The sequence below is a fragment of the Humulus lupulus genome, chromosome 4 (genome assembly GCF_963169125.1).
Source record: "Humulus lupulus chromosome 4, drHumLupu1.1, whole genome shotgun sequence".
Classification (NCBI taxonomy): domain Eukaryota; kingdom Viridiplantae; phylum Streptophyta; class Magnoliopsida; order Rosales; family Cannabaceae; genus Humulus; species Humulus lupulus.
In genome coordinates, this window is record NC_084796.1 from 194,476,225 (window position 1) to 194,494,969 (window position 18,745).

The window sequence follows — 18,745 nt, forward strand, 5'->3', positions numbered from 1 at the left end:
TTGAAAGTGATGATTATCTCAGAGAATCACACAAATATATAATGCTAGAATAAATCCAAATTCCATATTCATTAGAATTTCAACCCCAGAGTGAATCACTACTTAAATTAAATCTTTATAACTTCATTCACAATCAACCTTACCAACATAGATGTATCAAAATCAATCATTGCATGTCAATTATTTATCTATTTGTGTCCCTTGTATAGAAATTACTTCTCATGAAAGAACATTCACTCCATAGACATTGACCAATTATTATCCACTAATATAAATACACATAACCAAGAATCAAAAGGTCTTTATAAGCTTGTAATGTGAGGCTAACGTTAGAGGTAGATGAAAAAGTTACATTTAGGCTTAATTCACACCATAACAAAAAAAAAAATTCTAATCCTTAGATCTGGCCACAAACTTCCCATACAAATCTAGAATAAACAATCTTTTATCTCCATCTTTTCACATTGATCTCACGATTTCCCCCACACTTATTCTTTTGCAATATATATACTTTTGAAATTCTTCATTGCAATTTTTTTTTTTCAATTCACATTTCACAGGGAAATAGGAGATCCTTTACATTCACAGCACAACCCAAACAAAAGAACCATTACATAATTTTTCTTCCTTCTTTATAATATCCATCCTACAAAATGACATTCACTTATGACTATGGTGCAACGGGTCACAAGAAAGGATTAAATTTTTCAAAGCTGCAAAGGTCTAGATTCTAGGTTCATAGAAGAAAAGAATGGTCATTATGGCTCAAAAATGGAAAACTATGGAATAATATATCAATTGTAGGCTTGAAAGGCTCAAACAATCCAAAGAACTTGCCTTAATCATCTCCCTAACTATGTGTACTCATGATTTCCCCTCAAATAATTATTCAATGCTTTCTAGAGTGATAGGGACTTTAAATTTCCAACATGCAAAAATTGTTTCCAATACAAATATGAAGTAAAATCGATTATGTACATAAATTCCAAAATACAAGCTCAAGCTTAAGTAGCAATCACACATAGGTTAAGCACATAAATCATACAAAATTCATCATTATCTAGCATCAAATTCAGTACAATCCATAGTTCTCATCATCGACCACTACGTTCAACATGACCTACACAAAACATAAGAAAACACACAAACAAATAAAATAAGATAAAACAAAAACAAAAAGAAAAAAATTAAACCCAGACAACAAATAAAATGAAATTGTTCCCTTGCCCCACACTTAAATAGTACATTGTCCGCAATGAAAATAAAATGAAAAATAAGCAAATGAAAACTCCTCAAGAACGCTTTGTTTAACATTGTTATCTCGGCTGAATGTTGCTCTCAAGATCATTATGTTGGGTATTTCAATGAATTCTCTGTCCCTTTGATCTTACCTAGAGAATCAAACACATTGAATTTGGTAACTTCACCATCAAATTCAGTGGTCAGCGTTCTTGCTCTAACATCCAGCTTTGTATTTGTTGTCATCAAGAATGGCCTCCCAATAAAACTGATGTTGGATTGGGTATTGATGCATCCCCCATTTCAAGTATATAGAAATATACTAGAAAGACAATCCCATCAACCTTCACCAGCACATCTTCAACTAACCCTAAAGGATAAGCATTAGTGCAATCGGCCAGCTGAACAATAACCCCTGTCTCCTTTAGTGGCCCAAGATTTAAAGAAGCATATGATGAATATGCCATGACATTAATCAATGCTCCCAAATCTATCATACAACACTCAATCCTTTTATTCCCAATCATACAAGGAATTGTAAAGGTTCCAGGATCCTTGCATTTTGGTGGCAGCTTCTTTTGGAGAACAGCGGAGACGTTCTCCCCCACACTTATCTTTTCATCACCCTTCAATTTCTTCTTATTCGTGCACAACTCCTTCAGAAATTTAGCACAACGTGGCACTTGTTTAATAGCATCAAGTAATGGAATGTTTACCTCAACTTTGCGACAAGTCTCAAGAATTTCCTTGTCAACCTCTTCCTTTTTAATCTTCTTCAATCTGCTTGGGAAAGGCGGTGGGGTGACAAAAGTAGGCTTAGGGGCTGGTTGAATCGGGTTGGTTGGCTTTGGAAGCACATCTTCATCAACTGAGCAATCAACTTGTGGCTTGGATGACAATTTACTAGGCATTGGAGGACTAGGTGAATCATATTGCTTCCCGCTTCTCAAAGTTACTGCACTAGCATTCTCCTTGGGATTCATCTCAAGTTGTGTAGGAAATTTATTAGACAAATGAGCTTCCAACCTGTTATATGATGCTGCTAGTTGTTCCACCTGATTCTCCAAACTTTTAATGGAAGCTTGGGTAGTTTGCTGAAACTGGAGAGTATTTGTAGCAATTGCATTAGTTAAATCTTCAGTAGAGGGTTTGGCACATGTTGGTGGAGCAGCTTGCGGTGCTTGTGATGGTCTAGGTACAAAATTTTGTTGAGACCACTGTTGAAAAGTGAAACCAGGTGGTCTTGCAAGTGTAGACTGTCGAGCAACTTGTTGTTAAATCCCATAATGAATATTTGGATGATCACACCAGCCAGGATTATAAGTTTGTGAAAAAGGTTCATAGTACATATGTCATAATTGACCTAGGAAATTTCCTACAACATTAACACCCTCAGTCTCTCCCTCAAATAGAGTAGGGCAAGTATCAGTAGCATGCCCCATAACCTAATAGATTCCACATGGTCGCACATGTTGGCCTAAAGCAAGTTGTTGTACCACTACAGTTAATTGAGCCAATTGATGACCAAGCTGGTTCTCATTTAAATTGCTCACCTCATTAACTGAATTTGGTGGTTGATTTGGGTCTTGGCGAATGCCAAACTGTTTTGAGTTGGTAGCCATATTAAAAATCAAGCTCCTGGTTGCAGCATGAGTCATATCAACTAGTGCACCCCCACTGGCTGCATCAATCATACTTCTATCCAGTGATTGTAATCCTTCATAAAAGTACTAAATTAGGAGTTGTTCACTTATCTGATGATGAGGGCAACTAGCATATAACCGCTTAAATCTCTCCCAATATTCATACAAAGACTCCTTTGTATATTGCCTTATACCGCAGATCTCTTTCTTGATTCTTCCAAAGTTTAGATGCTGGAGAATATCGTTCCAAGAACATAGTCTTCATACCATTCCAGGTTTCAACAGTACTGGGTGGAAGATAGTACAACCAATCTTTAGCAGCATCTTTCTGGGAGAAAGGAAAAGCTCGCAGCTTAATTTGTTCTTCAGTCACTGCAGCAGGTTTCATACTAGAATAGACAATATGAAACTCATTCCAATGTTTATTCGGGTCCTCACCGGCCAACCCATGGAAAGAGGGCAATAAGTGAATGAGTCCCGACTTCAACTCAAAGTTGACATCCAAAGGTTGATACTGGATGCAAAGCGGTTGTTGGTCAAGACCCAGTGCTAACAACTCTTTCAATGTCCTTCGCTGGGCCATTATTCTATAAGAACAAACTGAATCATCAGAATTAGATTCGCTATCAGACGGTAATGGATCTTTAACAGAATCTGCACATTAATAATGACACTGAAAGAGTGGATTATCAGTGATAGTTCTGGAGGAGTGTGACGCGACCGATGCCTTAAGATAATCTTTGATCTATTATAGTCGATCTTGTGTATCGTCTTCACCAAACATATACACCTGACAATTCCACAATAAAAACTAATTAGCTGCAAACAAATAAATTTGAATAATAAAGAGAATAACAATAGTCCCCGGCAACGACACCAAAAATTTGACAGGTGTCGTATACCACAACAAATTTAATAATTATTCTTTTTCAATACTTCCAATTATTTTAGTATAATAGTAAGCACAGGTCGAACCCATGAGGATATTGTTCACTTTATTATTCAATAATTAGCACTAAGACTTAAAAGAGGGATTTAGATTTCGAACTCAAAATTAAATAACATAAACTAGAAAGCAAATAAAGATTGATATTACAATATTAAGAAACAGTTAAAGGTTAATCTCCACCCTCAACAATCATTTCCAATCACTAATAATGAATATTATTCCAATTTCTCAATTAAACTATTAACCCCGCAAATAACGCTAAAGCAAACAATTATCCCAGTCTCCTTATTACAAGTAATCAAGGCAAAGCGCTCAATAATTAACTCTTTTACCCAAAGTAATGACCCAACTATTTCTAAGACCTTGGACCATTAAAACTACTAGACATAACTACTATTTTGGGAAACATACATCGTAAATAACATAACTTATTTAAAACCCAAAATATTGTACCAATACATAATAAGGTAAAAATATAAAATAAAATATGATATGGTATGGGATCCAATTGTTTATAAAACATAAAACATAAACTTTAATTGTTTAAATACTAAATGCGGAAATACATAATGACATAAATAAAAAGACTTAAAAACAACGTCATCCTCGATTTTGATCATCACACAGTCCATTCAATCCATTCATCCTCAACACACAAGCCAAGCTGCCATGAATCTTTCCGCCTTCCATTATCATTTCCCCGTATCAAGCTAAAAATAAAGGAATGAGCCTAATGCCCAGCAAGGACAATCTATTAACAACATAAATCATAAACATAAGACAATATCATATACATGTACTATAAAAACGTACATCATATAGGACTACAATATTAATGGCCATTAACTCATTAACATGGCATGTGATAAACCATCTAGGTCATCTGTCTACTAATCGAGGTAGGTTAGATCACATGGTAGTATATGATAACCCATCTAGGTCCCTGTCTACTAATCGAGGTAGGGTAAGTCATAACTCTAAACCATGAAAATGATAAAAATTCTTGGGCCTTGCTATCTAAGCAAGTCATATGCCCAAGCGACTACAGAACATATTCTTGGGGCTTGCTATCTAAGCAAGTCATATGCCCAAGGACTACAAAACATATTTATACATATTATAGCATAAAACATACCATAACATAAACATATAAACACATAAAATCTATCATATTTTCCTTACCAAAAATCAGGATATTTGAGAACAAGAATGAGATTGGAACACTCCTAAAAACCAACAGCAAAACCATGAGTATTTCTAAAGAATGAAGATGAAAAGAGAACTAAACCATCCAAGTAGAAACTTACCGAAAAGTACCTTAAGTTTCAAGAAACTTAAATACCAAATCAAGAATCATAAACAAGAGTTAGGATCTAAGAAGAAAATAAAAGAAAACTAAAGAACTATAAAGAACTATGAAGAACTTGAACTTGAGGATAAGACTACCTTGATTGAACTAGAACCCGATCTACACCTTGATACCGAAATAACACTATATCTCACTTCCCAATTGATTAGAAAAGCTTAGAATGATAAAGCTTTTAACCCTAAAACCCAAGTGTTTCTCTCTATAGTAACACTAGCAACTTGAAGGCTCTGAAGACTACTTGAAGAATGAAGAAAATGGCTGAGTACTAGGTCCTATTTATAGAGTTCAAGGAGTGAAACTAACCCCTTTTAATTTGAATAAATAAATGAATATAAAATGAAAAAGATTTGAATTTTCGTTCAACAGACGCCCAGAATCCAGTCAAAATCGTTCAAAGGCAGGTCCATGAGGTCAATGGATGTCTTAAGCTCGGATTCCATAGAGTTAAAAAATGCAAGGGTGGGGCTGATATATCGTCTCCTATAGGCGATATATCGCTTCCACTATGTTCCCGAGCTACCGTTCGATCGTTCATGCAAAGTCGACGTATTTTTCGTATCTTCCGTAGGTGATATATCGGCTCTTATAGTTGCGATATATCGGCATACGTTGATGTATCAAACACGTATTTGCACTTATTCAGCATATTTGAAATTGATTAAAAAACTTGACTGAGTCTAAACGGGATTCTAGCAGGTGCTAGAAGGTTCTAGAGCTTCTAGATTCTTCTTTTATTTAAATTATTCATCAAAAATACTTGAATCTTTAATAAACATGATTATGACAAGTGTCACATTCTTAATAATTATATCTAAACCTTAGGTTATAATAAATATATTTCTAGGACCAGCAATATTAATCAAACCTTATGTTATAATTAATATTTCTAAACTATAGGTTAAACTTATAAAATCCATAACTGTTGTTATGAGTTTCCAACTAAGTCCCGGTTTGAACCAAAATCCACGAAAACTATCATACTACAAACCACTACTAGCTACTACTACTACTACTACTATCTAGCTAGCTAAGTAAATATTCTAGGACACTACACCCAAGCAATAAATCTATGAAGCATACAATCTATTTAACTTAGGTAAAGCATTAAATCCTATGGAGACAAGTTAATCTGGGAAATAAATAAATGAAGCATATAATTCATTTAACCTAGGTTCTATTTATCATTCCAATCGACAATTCTTTTGACATTACTATCAATTGCAATTTATCACATACACTTAGAATCCTAAACTATTAGGTGAGTAGTAATTCTAACATTTGAACAATGTAAAACCTTAATTAGTTGGCCACCTAACAAGAAATCCCAAAATTCATAACATTCAATTGGACAAATAGAAACAATTTAATATTGAGAGAAATTAAAGAATAATACTCATTATCAACAATCAAGAATTCATGTCTTGAGTTTTTTAATTAACCATTAACCTAAAAAGAACCTACTCCATAATTGCAATCATAATCACAAACATAATTATAATTAATATTAAAGAGATTAAGGGAAGAAAAGAAACTAGATTGATGAACAATAGTGTTGTAGTCTTCTCTCCAACCCTTTCTGAGTCTTTTTCTCTCCAAAAAACCGTCATAAAACTTATGAAAACCCTAGCCCTAAAACCTTTTATAATCCTCTTAAAAATCTAATTAAAAATAACCTAAAAACTGAAATCACGTTGACTGGTCGCGACCAGTGTGCCTGATTTAGCCTTGAGTAGCGACCTGGAAAAGTAGTCGCTACCATTGCACGTTTTCTCTTAAAAATTCGTATGTTGGCCGCTACCTGAAGAAGTACTCGCCCCTACCAAAACTTGTTGTTTCCAAAACCCTCAATCCATGTAATTAGGTTGTAGCCACCACTTCTTTTAGCCATAACCAACGCTCCAAATTCCATTTCACTTGATTTTGTAAACCGCTACTCAAGCTTCATTCACCGCAACATCACCATATATGCTTAGAGACTTCAAAACACATTAGAATTACATCTCAAATTCATATTGCAACTCCTTTTTGTAGCCTATAAAATTCTTAAACCAAAATTGCATCAAATATATTAGTGTTATCAACAAAAATTACAACTTAGTTTAAATATCGAAAACTTACAAAATGAAGCTAAAATCTCTTAAAACACCAAATTAGCATCATCCAAATACTAAAGAACTTGAATATATATATATAACAATGAACATATCAAAGACAAATGAGAAGCTTATGGGAGTTAACCCAAGAGTGAGAGGCACAAGCTCGATGAGGGATATGATCCCAAGGGGGCGACGGGCTTGTGGCAAGAGGGAGAGTGGCGAAAGCTTAAGAAAATCCCCAATGTGGTATGTGAGGGGCCAACTTTATAGACTCCTTTGGCTTGTGCTTGGAGAGTAATCCCAATAATCCAATTACCAAGGTGTTCCTTGCGAAGAAGGAGATAATGGTCTTTCTTCTCTTGAGCCAAGGAATTAAATGAGTAAGGACCCAAGGCCCCCGTGGCCACCTACACCACCATTGAATGGATTCCTAAGTCGGGATCCATTAGGACACAACGGAAAATTAAATGCTCAATGATCAAGATGACTCCTAAAAATGGGAAATGTAATGCCCAAATTTCCTAAAAAGGTTTAGGACTTTGATTAGGAGGCCGGGAGGGCCATAATTGATCTATTATGCTATTTAATAATCATATGCATGTTCATGTGAATTATATTATTATATGATGGTAAATGCATGCATATGGGAGTATTTATAGCTATGAGGGCATTTTGGTAATTTGGCATGTTGAGGGCATATTTGTAAATTGGGTGCATATTGTAATTTGTGAATGAGATTTTATTATTATAGAGATATATTCGAGCTATTCGGCATGAGACGGTCATATATATGGATTAGCGGTTTTTTCATAACGGGGTCAATTTCGGGGTAATAGAAATGTTTATTTGGTGATAGATTGGGAGTATTTGAGATCATGATGGAATTCTGGAAGTTTTGACTATAGTATCCCCGGGGGTGTTTTCGGGACCCCGAGCACTAGGTTTTATTTGAGGTTACTTAAGCTTGAAGTAGCTTGTCAGATAAGAACGTACATTAGGAAACCTCTCGTTCTCTCTCTCGACGGTCCGTTTTACCGTTTGAGCGTTTTCGAAGATATCTTGAGTTCTAGGAGTCGGAATCAAGCGAGGGTCGAGGCATAGCGATCCTAGGAAAGAATAGAAGCTTCTTAACCGAAGGATTTGATGGAAAACAACCCAATCAAGGGTACTTGAAGTTTAAGTTTTGAGTTATTCCGAGTTTCTAAGCTTTGAATTGATTTTGTGAATCGTTGAGTTTTCGGTTCGTTTGAACCTTGGGTTTTGAGGGTTTTGAGGTATTGGGAAGCTTGGGAACTTTGTTTTGATGATTGGGGAATGTTTAGGTGTGTTTTTGGGGACTTTGAAGTGTTGAAAACACGTTGAAGAGTGGTTCTGGGTTGGGCGCCGCGACCCTGTTCTTGGGCGCCGCGGCCCTAGCCCGAGTTAACAGGTGGCCTTTCTGTTTCGCTGGGTGCTGCGGCCCTTGTGTGGGGCGCTGCGGCGCTTGCCTCTGGAAATTCTGGGGGCCGCGGCCCAAGGTGCTAGGGCCGCAGCCCTTGCCCTGTTTTCACCCCGTTTGCTCGTTTTGACCTCGGGAACTTAGCTATGGGCCTCGGGAGTGTCCCTACTACTTGGATTAGTTTGGATTGATCTCTTGGAGGCTAGATATTGGTTTGAAAACCTTTGGTTATCATGTTATTGATGGTGTTCCATATTTGGTTATGATTAGGTGACCGCTAAGGGCTTAAAGGTTGACCGTTCTCAAGGGTCGTTCTTATATTGGTTCTAGCTCGGATTTGAGGTAAGAAAACCGCACCCTGTGTATATGAGACATGCATGACTATTATGATGCATGTTGGTTGATTATTGAGTATGACGTGCGTGGTTATTCTTGATGCATGTCGGTTGATTATTATGTATGACATGCATGGCTATTCTTGATGCATGTTGGTTGACTGTTAAATGTGACATGCATGGCTGTTATTGGTGCATGTTGGACTGTTGGGTATATTGCATATGATGCATGAGAAACATGTGATTAGGACATGCTTTGTATACTGGGTGTGACATTGTTCAGAGCTTGAGCCTCTGTGTTAATGCATAGTCCTAATTGTACTAATATCTGTTGAGTAAGCATGTTGAATACCTTGTTACTGGATAATGGACATGTGGTATATGTTTGGTGGCATGGCTTACCTGTGTATGGCGCTGACTTATTAGTCAGAATCGACAATGGTGTCAGGTCCGTCTGTGAAGCTGTGACTTATTGGTTAAGTTCACCACGGGCTGAGCACTGGTCGTGTTTTACCGACCCAAGGGTCAGAGGTGGCAGTGCGTTGCAAACGCCGGGCCAAATAAAGATTAGATCTAATCGAGGTCGGCATTGAATGACTCATATGGGGTATTAGTGCTAGACCGACCGGAAGGTCAATGAGAACTATAAGCGCTTGCCTGGTCTACGACCAGATGACTATAGCCAAGGTATATGACCCCGGTGACTGTTTGTCACATGGCTAAGGGACGTTGTCCATAGTTTCGACTCTAGAGTCGTGAGGAAGGTTATGTTGGTGACTAATCACCTTGCACCTGTCCTGACCAAGCTTATGAAAGAATCACTTATCAGTTGAGCCCTGGTGACCCTATCGTCACATGGCTAGAGGGAGCGATGCTCATTATTGTGACTTTTGGCTATTGTCACCTATCTGTATGGACCGTTGGTTCTGAATGGTTACTTTGGTTATTGTTGATATTATATCATGATATATTATGTTTTCTTGCTGGGCTTCGGCTCACGGGTGCTACGTGGTGCAAGTAAAGGCAAGAGGAAGTTGGACCATCCTTGAGTTGGAGAGCTTAGGTGATGACGTGTACATATGCAGCTGCTCGTCCGCCACGGCCGAGGTTTAAAGTGGAACTAAGGTTAAACCCTGTTTTGCCGCTTAGAACGGCCTGTTGTAAATATTTTTCTGTAATAGACTCTGAAACTATATTTTCGGGATCCCAATGTATATATATTATACGTTCTAGTGAAACGTTACATCTTAACCGAAATGTTTAAACCCTAAACCGCTAATCATACTTAGTTACACGTTTTGGCCAAATGACTCGATTAGTGAGTTTAGCACTGTTTACAAGACACACCGTAACGGTCCCTGGAGTTTGGGGCGTTACAACTTGGTATCAGAGCGAGCCAAGGTTTATGGTTCCTGAAGACAAGCTGGGCATGTACACTCATCACTGAAGATAGCTTCACTCAATGAATGGTAACTATTTCTGTAGCTATGTGCATAGTTGTTTGAATAAAATGTGAATGCTTTACCTGCATATTGTATTAGGGAGCATGAGATTCTGATAGAGCCTGGCTCTTAACTATATGACTATATGCTCCGTGAATATATATATGACTGTGATCATATGATTGCCTGCTCCATGAATATATATAATTGTGTTATTTGCATGCTGGGATTAGAAGCATGGCTGAGTGTTGGAAGAGCAGGGGATATGAGTAAAGTATGAATGCCATGGGCATGTTAGTAGCACTGCGAGAGGTGTATGACTGTGGTGTGGTAAGATTTATCCCGTAGGGGAAAGCCCTTAATATGGTTATTGTGATTAATGGGTCAAGTTATTGACTGCAGATTGAATCAGCAGGTTTATTCAAGGCAGATTATGAGGCCTGGTGATAGTTATACAGGGGCTGGGAGTTACAGCCAGGGTATCAGTTCTTCGTCTGCATCTTTGAATGTTCAGCAGACACTTAAAGACTTGCAATTAAGATTGCAGAGGCAGGAAGAAGAGATCAGGTATTTGAAGCAACAGCGGAGTCTGTTGGGTAGTACCTCTTCCTTTTCTATGCCAGGGGTGGCATCAGTTTCAGCTCAGCCTAGGGTTGAGAACAGATGGGAATTTCTCTGCGGAAGATTCCTGAAGTATTATCCTCCAATCTTCGAGGGAGGCCTAGATCCATTCAGAGCTGAGCAATGGATGGGTATGATCAGCTCCATTCTTGATAGTATGGGACTGGTGGGTCACGATAGAGTGATCTGTGCTACATGTGTATTGCAGGATGATGCCCGGACATGGTGGGAGGTAGTATCCCAGACACGAGATACAGCTGTGATGGACTGGAAAGAATTTAGGCAGCTGTTTAATGAGAAGTATTATTGTGATGTAGATAAGACTGCCAAGATGAATGCGTTCCTGAATCTTGTTCAGGGTAATGCGTCAGTGACCGAGTATGTTACTAAATTTGATGAGTTGGCCAAGTTTGTCTTAGACATGGTACCCACAGATGTGGCTCGGAAGGAAAGATTTATTCAGGGGTTGAATCCTGGAATAGCTCAGGGCATTAGAGTTGCCCCAGTGTATGAAGTCTCTACCTATGCTCAGGTGGTAGAGAAGGCTCTTGCTGTTGAGAGTATGGTAGTTGGGCAGCAGAGTGCTGGAGAGCATGGAGCTCAGATAGTGGTGTCTCCACTTATTGGAACAAGTAACAAGGAAGGTCGGAAGACATATCCGATATGCACTCGGTGCAAGAGGCATCACCTTGGAGTATGTCGAGCAAGGGCATGTTTCTCATGCAGGATGTTTGGACATCGAAAGAAGAATTGCCCAATGCGGAAGAAGAATGAGCAAAAGGGGATAAACAGCTCGATTTCAACTCGAGTGTTTATTCCAGGGCAATCAGAGTCTGAGACCGAGACTAGTTCCTCGGGGATGACAGGTCAGTTTTCTGGTTCTGGGTTTTGAATTATGCTGTTTGGCTTTGGCGCCATGCTTTTCTTTTGTTGGTATGTATATAGAGAAGGGTATACTGATGGTATATATAGATCACATGGTTATGTTGTGATGAGAAATGTAATACAGTACTGGCAACTTAAGAGATAAGTTAGGTTATGGCAAGGACTCATCAGGGATTCTGACAAAGCTGGTTATGACAGGCTTTGGTTTGATCCAGGGTTTGGATTGGTTTAGTAATTAGAGAGCAGTCTTGAATGGCAAGGAAAGTGTAGTAACTCTTGAGCTTGTGAGCGGAAAGTCTTGTGACAGTTGGCATTGTGCCTAGATTTGATATGTTTAAGATACCGGATGTGAGGGCTAGAGTTTGTGCAAGGGGGGTGCATGGAACTCTTAGTCAGTGTGGTGGATACCACCTAGATTGTGTTAGTGAGATTAGGACAGACTGGGTTAGTCTGTGGGTTTTTAAATGTGTTTTCAGGCGGTCTGCCAGGCCTTCTTTGTGTTTAAAGAAGATTAAAATGGTAATTGGTTTAGTACCAGAGATGGAATCAGATGTAAACATTGTTTTGAGTGGCTCAGTGGGGTTATAAGAATTAAGGAGTACGTTGCTGAGTAAGATGGAATCCTTTAAGGTGGATCTTGGATCTGGTTAAGACCAGTTAGAGATCAGAGAAAGAAACTTATGTAAAAGATTGTGCTGGTATCAGACTAGAGCACCGCGAGTGCTGAGCATGTCTTGAGAGTTGGTTTGATGTTAAGTGTTTGTGAATCAGATGAATAGTGCATTCAAGGGTAGACTTGAATGGGATTTATGATCGTCTCGGACGATGGTATAGTGGTGTTTTCTCTGCGGAGAATTGCCAAGAGTGAAGAGTGCCTTGGGGACAGGAGTGTCCATGGATAGTAAAGATATTTCAGGTGCCTTGGGGAGGAAGTGCTGGGTCTTTATAGACCAGGATCAGTTAGTGGGTTGTTATGACATCCTAGTGATAGAGGAAAAGTGATTGCCTATGCAACGTGTTGATTAAAGAGTTTGACCAGGACTGGGTAGAGTTTCTGGTGGGCCAGGTGGCCAGTTTACTGTTTAAGATTATTATCTCAAGAAAGATAAAAGGAAAGATGGTTAAGTGAGCCATAGACGGGCAAGATTGAATGGAAAGCTTTAGCTGGACTAGCTAAAGGTTGTCTAGTGACAGACATGAGCTTATGGTGGTTTAGAGATCGGATCTGGGGTCCGATGAACATTGAGATTAACTGAGAGATTCTGGATGAATCTCATGCTATTCTTTAATTCATTTCATTCAGGCATTGTGAAAGGGTAACCTAATATGGAGATTTTATGGTGATGGCCTGAGATGAAGAGGCATGTACCGAGGCATGTATAAAGCTCTTACCTGTTAGCAGGTCAAAACAGTGTATCAGGAAACAACAAGGCCATTATAGCCTTTGGGTAGTTCATAGTGGGAATAAGTGAGCGTCGCGATGGGTCTCGCGGTGGGATTCCTAGGTTGATGGATCGGTATGAAATAGATATTAAGTCATTGTGGAGTGGTAGTCCAAGTGAGTTTATTATATCAGTAAGGATAGTTGAATAGTACAGCTAATCAATGTTGGAGTCTCCTTGTGAGAAGGATAGAGAGCTTTCGTGAACTCAAGGTTCATCTTATCAGATGAAGACTTTATTGTGGCTTCCAAGTTTTGGAAGGGTTAGAGGGCGATGACAATATAAATGGAACTCGGTGTAGTTATTACTCTCAGACTGATGGTGAATCAGAGAGAGAGGGTTATCCAATTAGTATTGGAGGAACATCTTATAAGATAAGTGAGGAGATGTATATAAGTATGTCTGGATCCTGAGGTGGTTCAGGGGATTTATGAGATTGTTGAAGCTTAAATTTCGGTTGCTCATGTTTTAGAATAGATAGAACAGTATTATTGAACTAGGAAGTAGGAATGTGGAATTCCAAATAGGAGAATGTATCTTCTCTAAAGTATCACCATGGGAAAAGGGGTGAGGAATTAAGACAAGTTAAGCCCTAGTTTGTTTCAGCAGTTGGATCCTGGTTGGGTCTGAATAAGGTGATTCTGAATCCGTTTTTGCTCTTAGCACTGACAGTTGTATACAGTGAGTTATGTGCTTCCATTCAGTGGGCGTGGGCAGAAGGAACCTATGAGTTGAGTTGTGAGGATTTGAAGGTTAGGTTAAGTATTCCGGTAAGGAATAGCCAGTTCAGATTGTGACGTAAGTAATGAGATTCTATTGAGTAGAATGTACCTTGGGTTAAGGTAAGGCTATCGAAATACTGAAGTCAGGAAATGACTTAAGGAAATCTATATCCAGTGAGTGGAACTCCGGTTCCGAGTTGTTGAGTAAATTTCGAGGACGAAATTTCTATAAGGAGGGGATAGTTGTAATGCCCAAATTTCCTAAAAAGGTTTAGGACTTTGATTAGGAGGCCGGGAGGGCCATAATTGATCTATTATGCTATTTAATAATCATATGCATGTTCATGTGAATTATATTATTATATGATGGTAAATGCATGCATATGGGAGTATTTATAGCTATGAGGGCATTTTGGTAATTTGGCCTGTTGAGGGCATATTTGTAAATTGGGTGCATATTGTAATTTGTGAATGAGATTTTATTATTATGGAGATATATTCGAGCTATTCGGCATGAGACGGTCATATATATGGATTAGCGGTTTTGTCATAACGGGGTCAATTTCGGGGTAATAGAAATGTTTATTTGGTGATAGATTGGGAGTATTTGAGATCAGGATGGAATTCTGGAAGTTTTGACTATAGTATCCCCGGGGGTGTTTTCGGGACCCCGAGCACTAGGTTTTATTTGAGGTTACTTAAGCTTGAAGTAGCTTGTCAGATAAGAACGTACATTAGGAAACCTCTCGTTCTCTCTCTCGACGGTCCGTTTTACCGTTTGAGCGTTTTCGAAGATATCTTGAGTTCTAGGAGTCAGAATCAAGCGAGGGTTGAGGCATAGCGATCCTAGGAAAGAATAGAAGCTTCTTAATCGAAGGATTTGACGGAAAACAACCCAATCAAAGGTACTTGAAGTTTAAGTTTTGAGTTATTCCGAGTTTCTAAGCTTTGAATTGATTTTGTGAATCGTTGAGTTTTCGGTTCGTTTGAACCTTGGGTTTTGAGGGTTTTGAGGTATTGGGAAGCTTTGGAACTTTGTTTTGATGATTGGGGAATGTTTAGGTGTGTTTTTTGGGACTTTGAAGTGTTGAAAACACGTTGGAGAGTGGTTCTGGGTTGGGCGCCGCGGCCCTAGCCCGAGTTAGCAGGTGGCCTTTTTGTTTCGCTGGGCGCAGCGGCCCTTGTGTGGGCCGCCGCGGCGCTTGCCTCTGGAAATTCTGGGGGCCGCGGCCCAAGGTGCTAGGGCCGCAGCCCTTGCCCTGTTTTCACCCCGTTTGCTCGTTTTGACCCCGAGAACTTAGCTATGGTCCTCGGGAGTGTCCCTATTACTTGGATTAGTTTGGATTGATCTCTTGGAGGCTAGATATTGGTTTGAAAACCTTTGGTTATCATGTTATTGATGGTGTTCCATATTTGGTTATGATTAGGTGACCGCTAAGGGCTTAAAGGTTGACCGTTCTCAAGGGTCGTTCTTATATTGGTTCTAGCTCGGATTTGAGGTAAGAAAACCGCACCCTGTGTATATGAGACATGCATGACTATTATGATGCATGTTGGTTGATTATTGAGTATGGCGTGCGTGGTTATTCTTGATGCATGTCGGTTGATTATTATGTATGACATGCATGGCTATTCTTGATGCATGTTGGTTGACTGTTAAATGTGATATGCATGGCTGTTATTGGTGCATGTTGGACTGTTGGGTATATTGCATATGATGCATGAGAAACATGTGATTAGGACATGCTTTGTATACTGGGTGTGACATTGTTCAGAGCTTGAGCCTCTGTGTTAATGCATAGTCCTAATTGTACTAATAACTGTTGAGTAAGCATGCTGAATACCTTGTTACTGGATAATGGACATGTGGTATATGTTTGGTGGCATGGCTTACCTGTGTATGGTGCTGACTTATTAGTCAGAATCGACAATGGTGTCAGGTCCGTCTGTGAAGCTGTGACTTATTGGTTAAGTTCACCACGGGCTGAGCACTGGTCGTGTTTTACCGACCCAAGGGTCAGAGGTGGCAGTGCGTTGCAAACGCCGGGCCAAATAAAGATTAGATCTAATCGAGGTCGGCATTGAATGACTCATATGGGGTATTAGTGCTGGACCGACCAGAAGGTCAATGAGAACTATAAGCACTTGCCTGGTCTACGACCAGATGACTATAGCCAAGGTATATGACCCCAGTGACTGTTTGTCACATGGCTAAGGGACGTTGTCCATAGTTTCGACTCTAGAGTCGTGAGGAAGGTTATGTTGGTGACTAATCACCTTGCACCTGTCCTAACCAAGCTTATGAAATAATCACTTATCAGTTGAGCCCTGGTGACCCTATCGTCACATGGCTAGAGGGAGCGATGCTCATTATTGTGACTTTTGGCTATTGTCACCTATCTGTATGGACCGTTGGTTCTGAATGGTTACTTTGGTTATTGTTGATATTATATCATGATATATTATGTTTTCTTGCTGGGCTTCGGCTCACGGGTGCTACGTGGTGCAGGTAAAGGCAAGAGGAAGTTGGACCATCCTTGAGTTGGAGAGCTTAGGTGATGACGTGTACATATGCAGCTGCTCGTCCGCCACGGCCGAGGTTTAAAGTGGAACTAAGGTTAAACCCTGTTTTGCCGCTTAGAACGGCCTGTTGTAAATATTTTTCTGTAATAGACTCTGAAACTATATTTTCGGGATCCCAATGTATATATATTAAACGTTCTAGTGAAACGTTACATCTTAACCGAAATGTTTAAACCCTAAACCGCTAATCATACTTAGTTACACGTTTTGGCCAAATGACTCGATTAGTGAGTTTAGCACTGTTTACAAGGCACACCGTAACGGTCCCTGGAGTTTGGGGCGTTACAGGAAAACCACGAATGGCACCAAAAAGAGGCAATGCATAGGCTTCCATAACAAACACGCAAGTTCCAGTAGTCGGTTGCCATTGGGCACCTCGCCAATGGTGATCGCGCCCAGCTACAGTGAAAAGATGTGGGAAAACAGATTCCCTAACTCCGGGTCCGATCACACGGGTACGAGCTGAGAAACCGTACCATCACCATTCGTAGACATTATAGCATTGACCAACCTCCAAACCATGCACAGTAATGATTGTACAGACCTACTGTAATAGGGAACATGCTGCTTATAAATTTGGGGCACCCATGCACCACTAGAAAAAATGATCTGCTAGAGAAAGCAAGCATATCTGCTCTATATTCAACACTACACTACCCATGCAATTTTTCTCAAAGAAAATAATCTCAGGGCAACCCCTTCATGAAGAGAAATCAGTGCCGAGCAAGCTCGGGGCAACAGCGTGCCTGCCGATGCGAAGACCAATTAAGTTCGAGCATGCGACGAAGACAGGTTGTTCCCTGAGTGACTTCCCAATCGGGGGGACATTTAAGGGTAGCCCCAGTATAGTCGCCAAGCAGAGGAAACTACGGGAGAAGAGGCTATACTGCCCTCGAAGTTCGTCGGAGGCTCCCCATTTTCTTTCGTCGAATAATGAGGAAAGTGGGGCAGAGAAGGCGAAAATGGTCGGTGGGAGTCGGCCCTGACAAGATGATGGGAAACTCACAGACAGGGCTTCCCAACAACTATGGACGAGGACAGGTAATTCTGATGCAAAGTTCCAATTCCACCTCGTCCCGCTCGACGACTTCCCCAACCAAAGGAACCGAAGCCAAAGTGAATCCGGAGACGACAAAGTGACAGACTACAGCAAGCGGACTGCCCCCTTGCCTACGTAAGTCAGCCCCATACCTGCATGGAGCCTAACTTGGGGGAAAAATGTTATACCAAAAATTCGGCACTTCCACGTGGCGGTCCGTGAAGAAATGACGTGGAAAGGCACAACAGTTTCCACTAGCCGCCATGAGGAGTGGCTCTCGCCACTCTCCCAACACCTAAGAAGAGGCAGAGCTTGCCAAAGTCGGCCTACTTCTCTCACCCCGTGAAGCCAAATGATCCCCATATGGCTACGCTCACACCAATCATAAGAAGAAAAGGGCCCTAGCCAACCACCCTCGCAGGTCGCACAAGCCGGACTAATACACACCACAAGCCTCAGCTAAGTCTCCAGGAGCCATAGCTAATCTCGCGAGACCTGGTCGCCAGACATGCTCGCTGGTCGCCAGCCGTACTCGTCGTTTGCCAGTGGCCCCCGCCACCTGAGCCTTCTTTCTCACCAGAGTGCGCCTTCAACATTTAAATGAACATGACATGTCGTATTACCATTTTTGGTGGGACAGAAACCTGCTTCCATCCAAGTGTACTGAAATTTAGCCTGCTCGGGAAACAAGTTGCCACCATCAACTCTTCTCATCTCCACGGCTATAAATAGTGCAAATCGAAATATAACAAGGATCGAAAAACAAGTCAGAAACTACTCATTTTTTGAGAGAGCTCCTACTCTCCATTACTATAACTGCTACAATAACAAGATCAAACTCAATGTACTTGTTTTTTAGGATTTTAAGTTCATCATAAATAATACTAACTAAAGTAGAAGTCTTTTTTTTTTTTATCGAATCACTATAAATATTTGCTTCTT

The 18,745-nt window shown here is 40.0% G+C and overlaps 1 protein-coding gene across 1 annotated transcript; it reads right to left on the reverse strand.

Moving 5' to 3' along the window:
- Positions 1-1,072: 1,072 nt before the first annotated feature.
- Positions 1,073-18,517, reverse strand: LOC133832769 (uncharacterized). Its single transcript, XM_062263071.1, has 5 exons — positions 18,448-18,517; positions 3,077-3,536; positions 2,793-2,937; positions 1,563-2,495; positions 1,073-1,120 (listed from the first exon to the last, which is right to left on the reverse strand). The coding sequence occupies exons 1-5, from the start codon at positions 18,515-18,517 to the stop codon at positions 1,073-1,075; spliced, it is 1,656 nt and encodes a 551-aa protein (XP_062119055.1).
- Between the last annotated feature and the right edge of the window lie 228 nt (positions 18,518-18,745).

Bases quoted from the DNA above. Each gene is read 5' to 3' on its own strand.
- LOC133832769 (XM_062263071.1), bottom strand. From the start codon at position 18,517: ATGAGAAGAGTTGATGGTGGCAACTTGTTTCCCGAGCAGGCTAAATTT. The intron at 3,537-18,447 runs GTTTCTGTCCCA...ATTAATGTGCAG, and splicing joins GTACACTTGGATGGAAGCAG to ATTCTGTTAAAGATCCATTA. The intron at 1,121-1,562 runs GTATATTTCTAT...TGTTTTGTGTAG, and splicing joins TTGATGGGATTGTCTTTCTA to GTCATGTTGAACGTAGTGGT.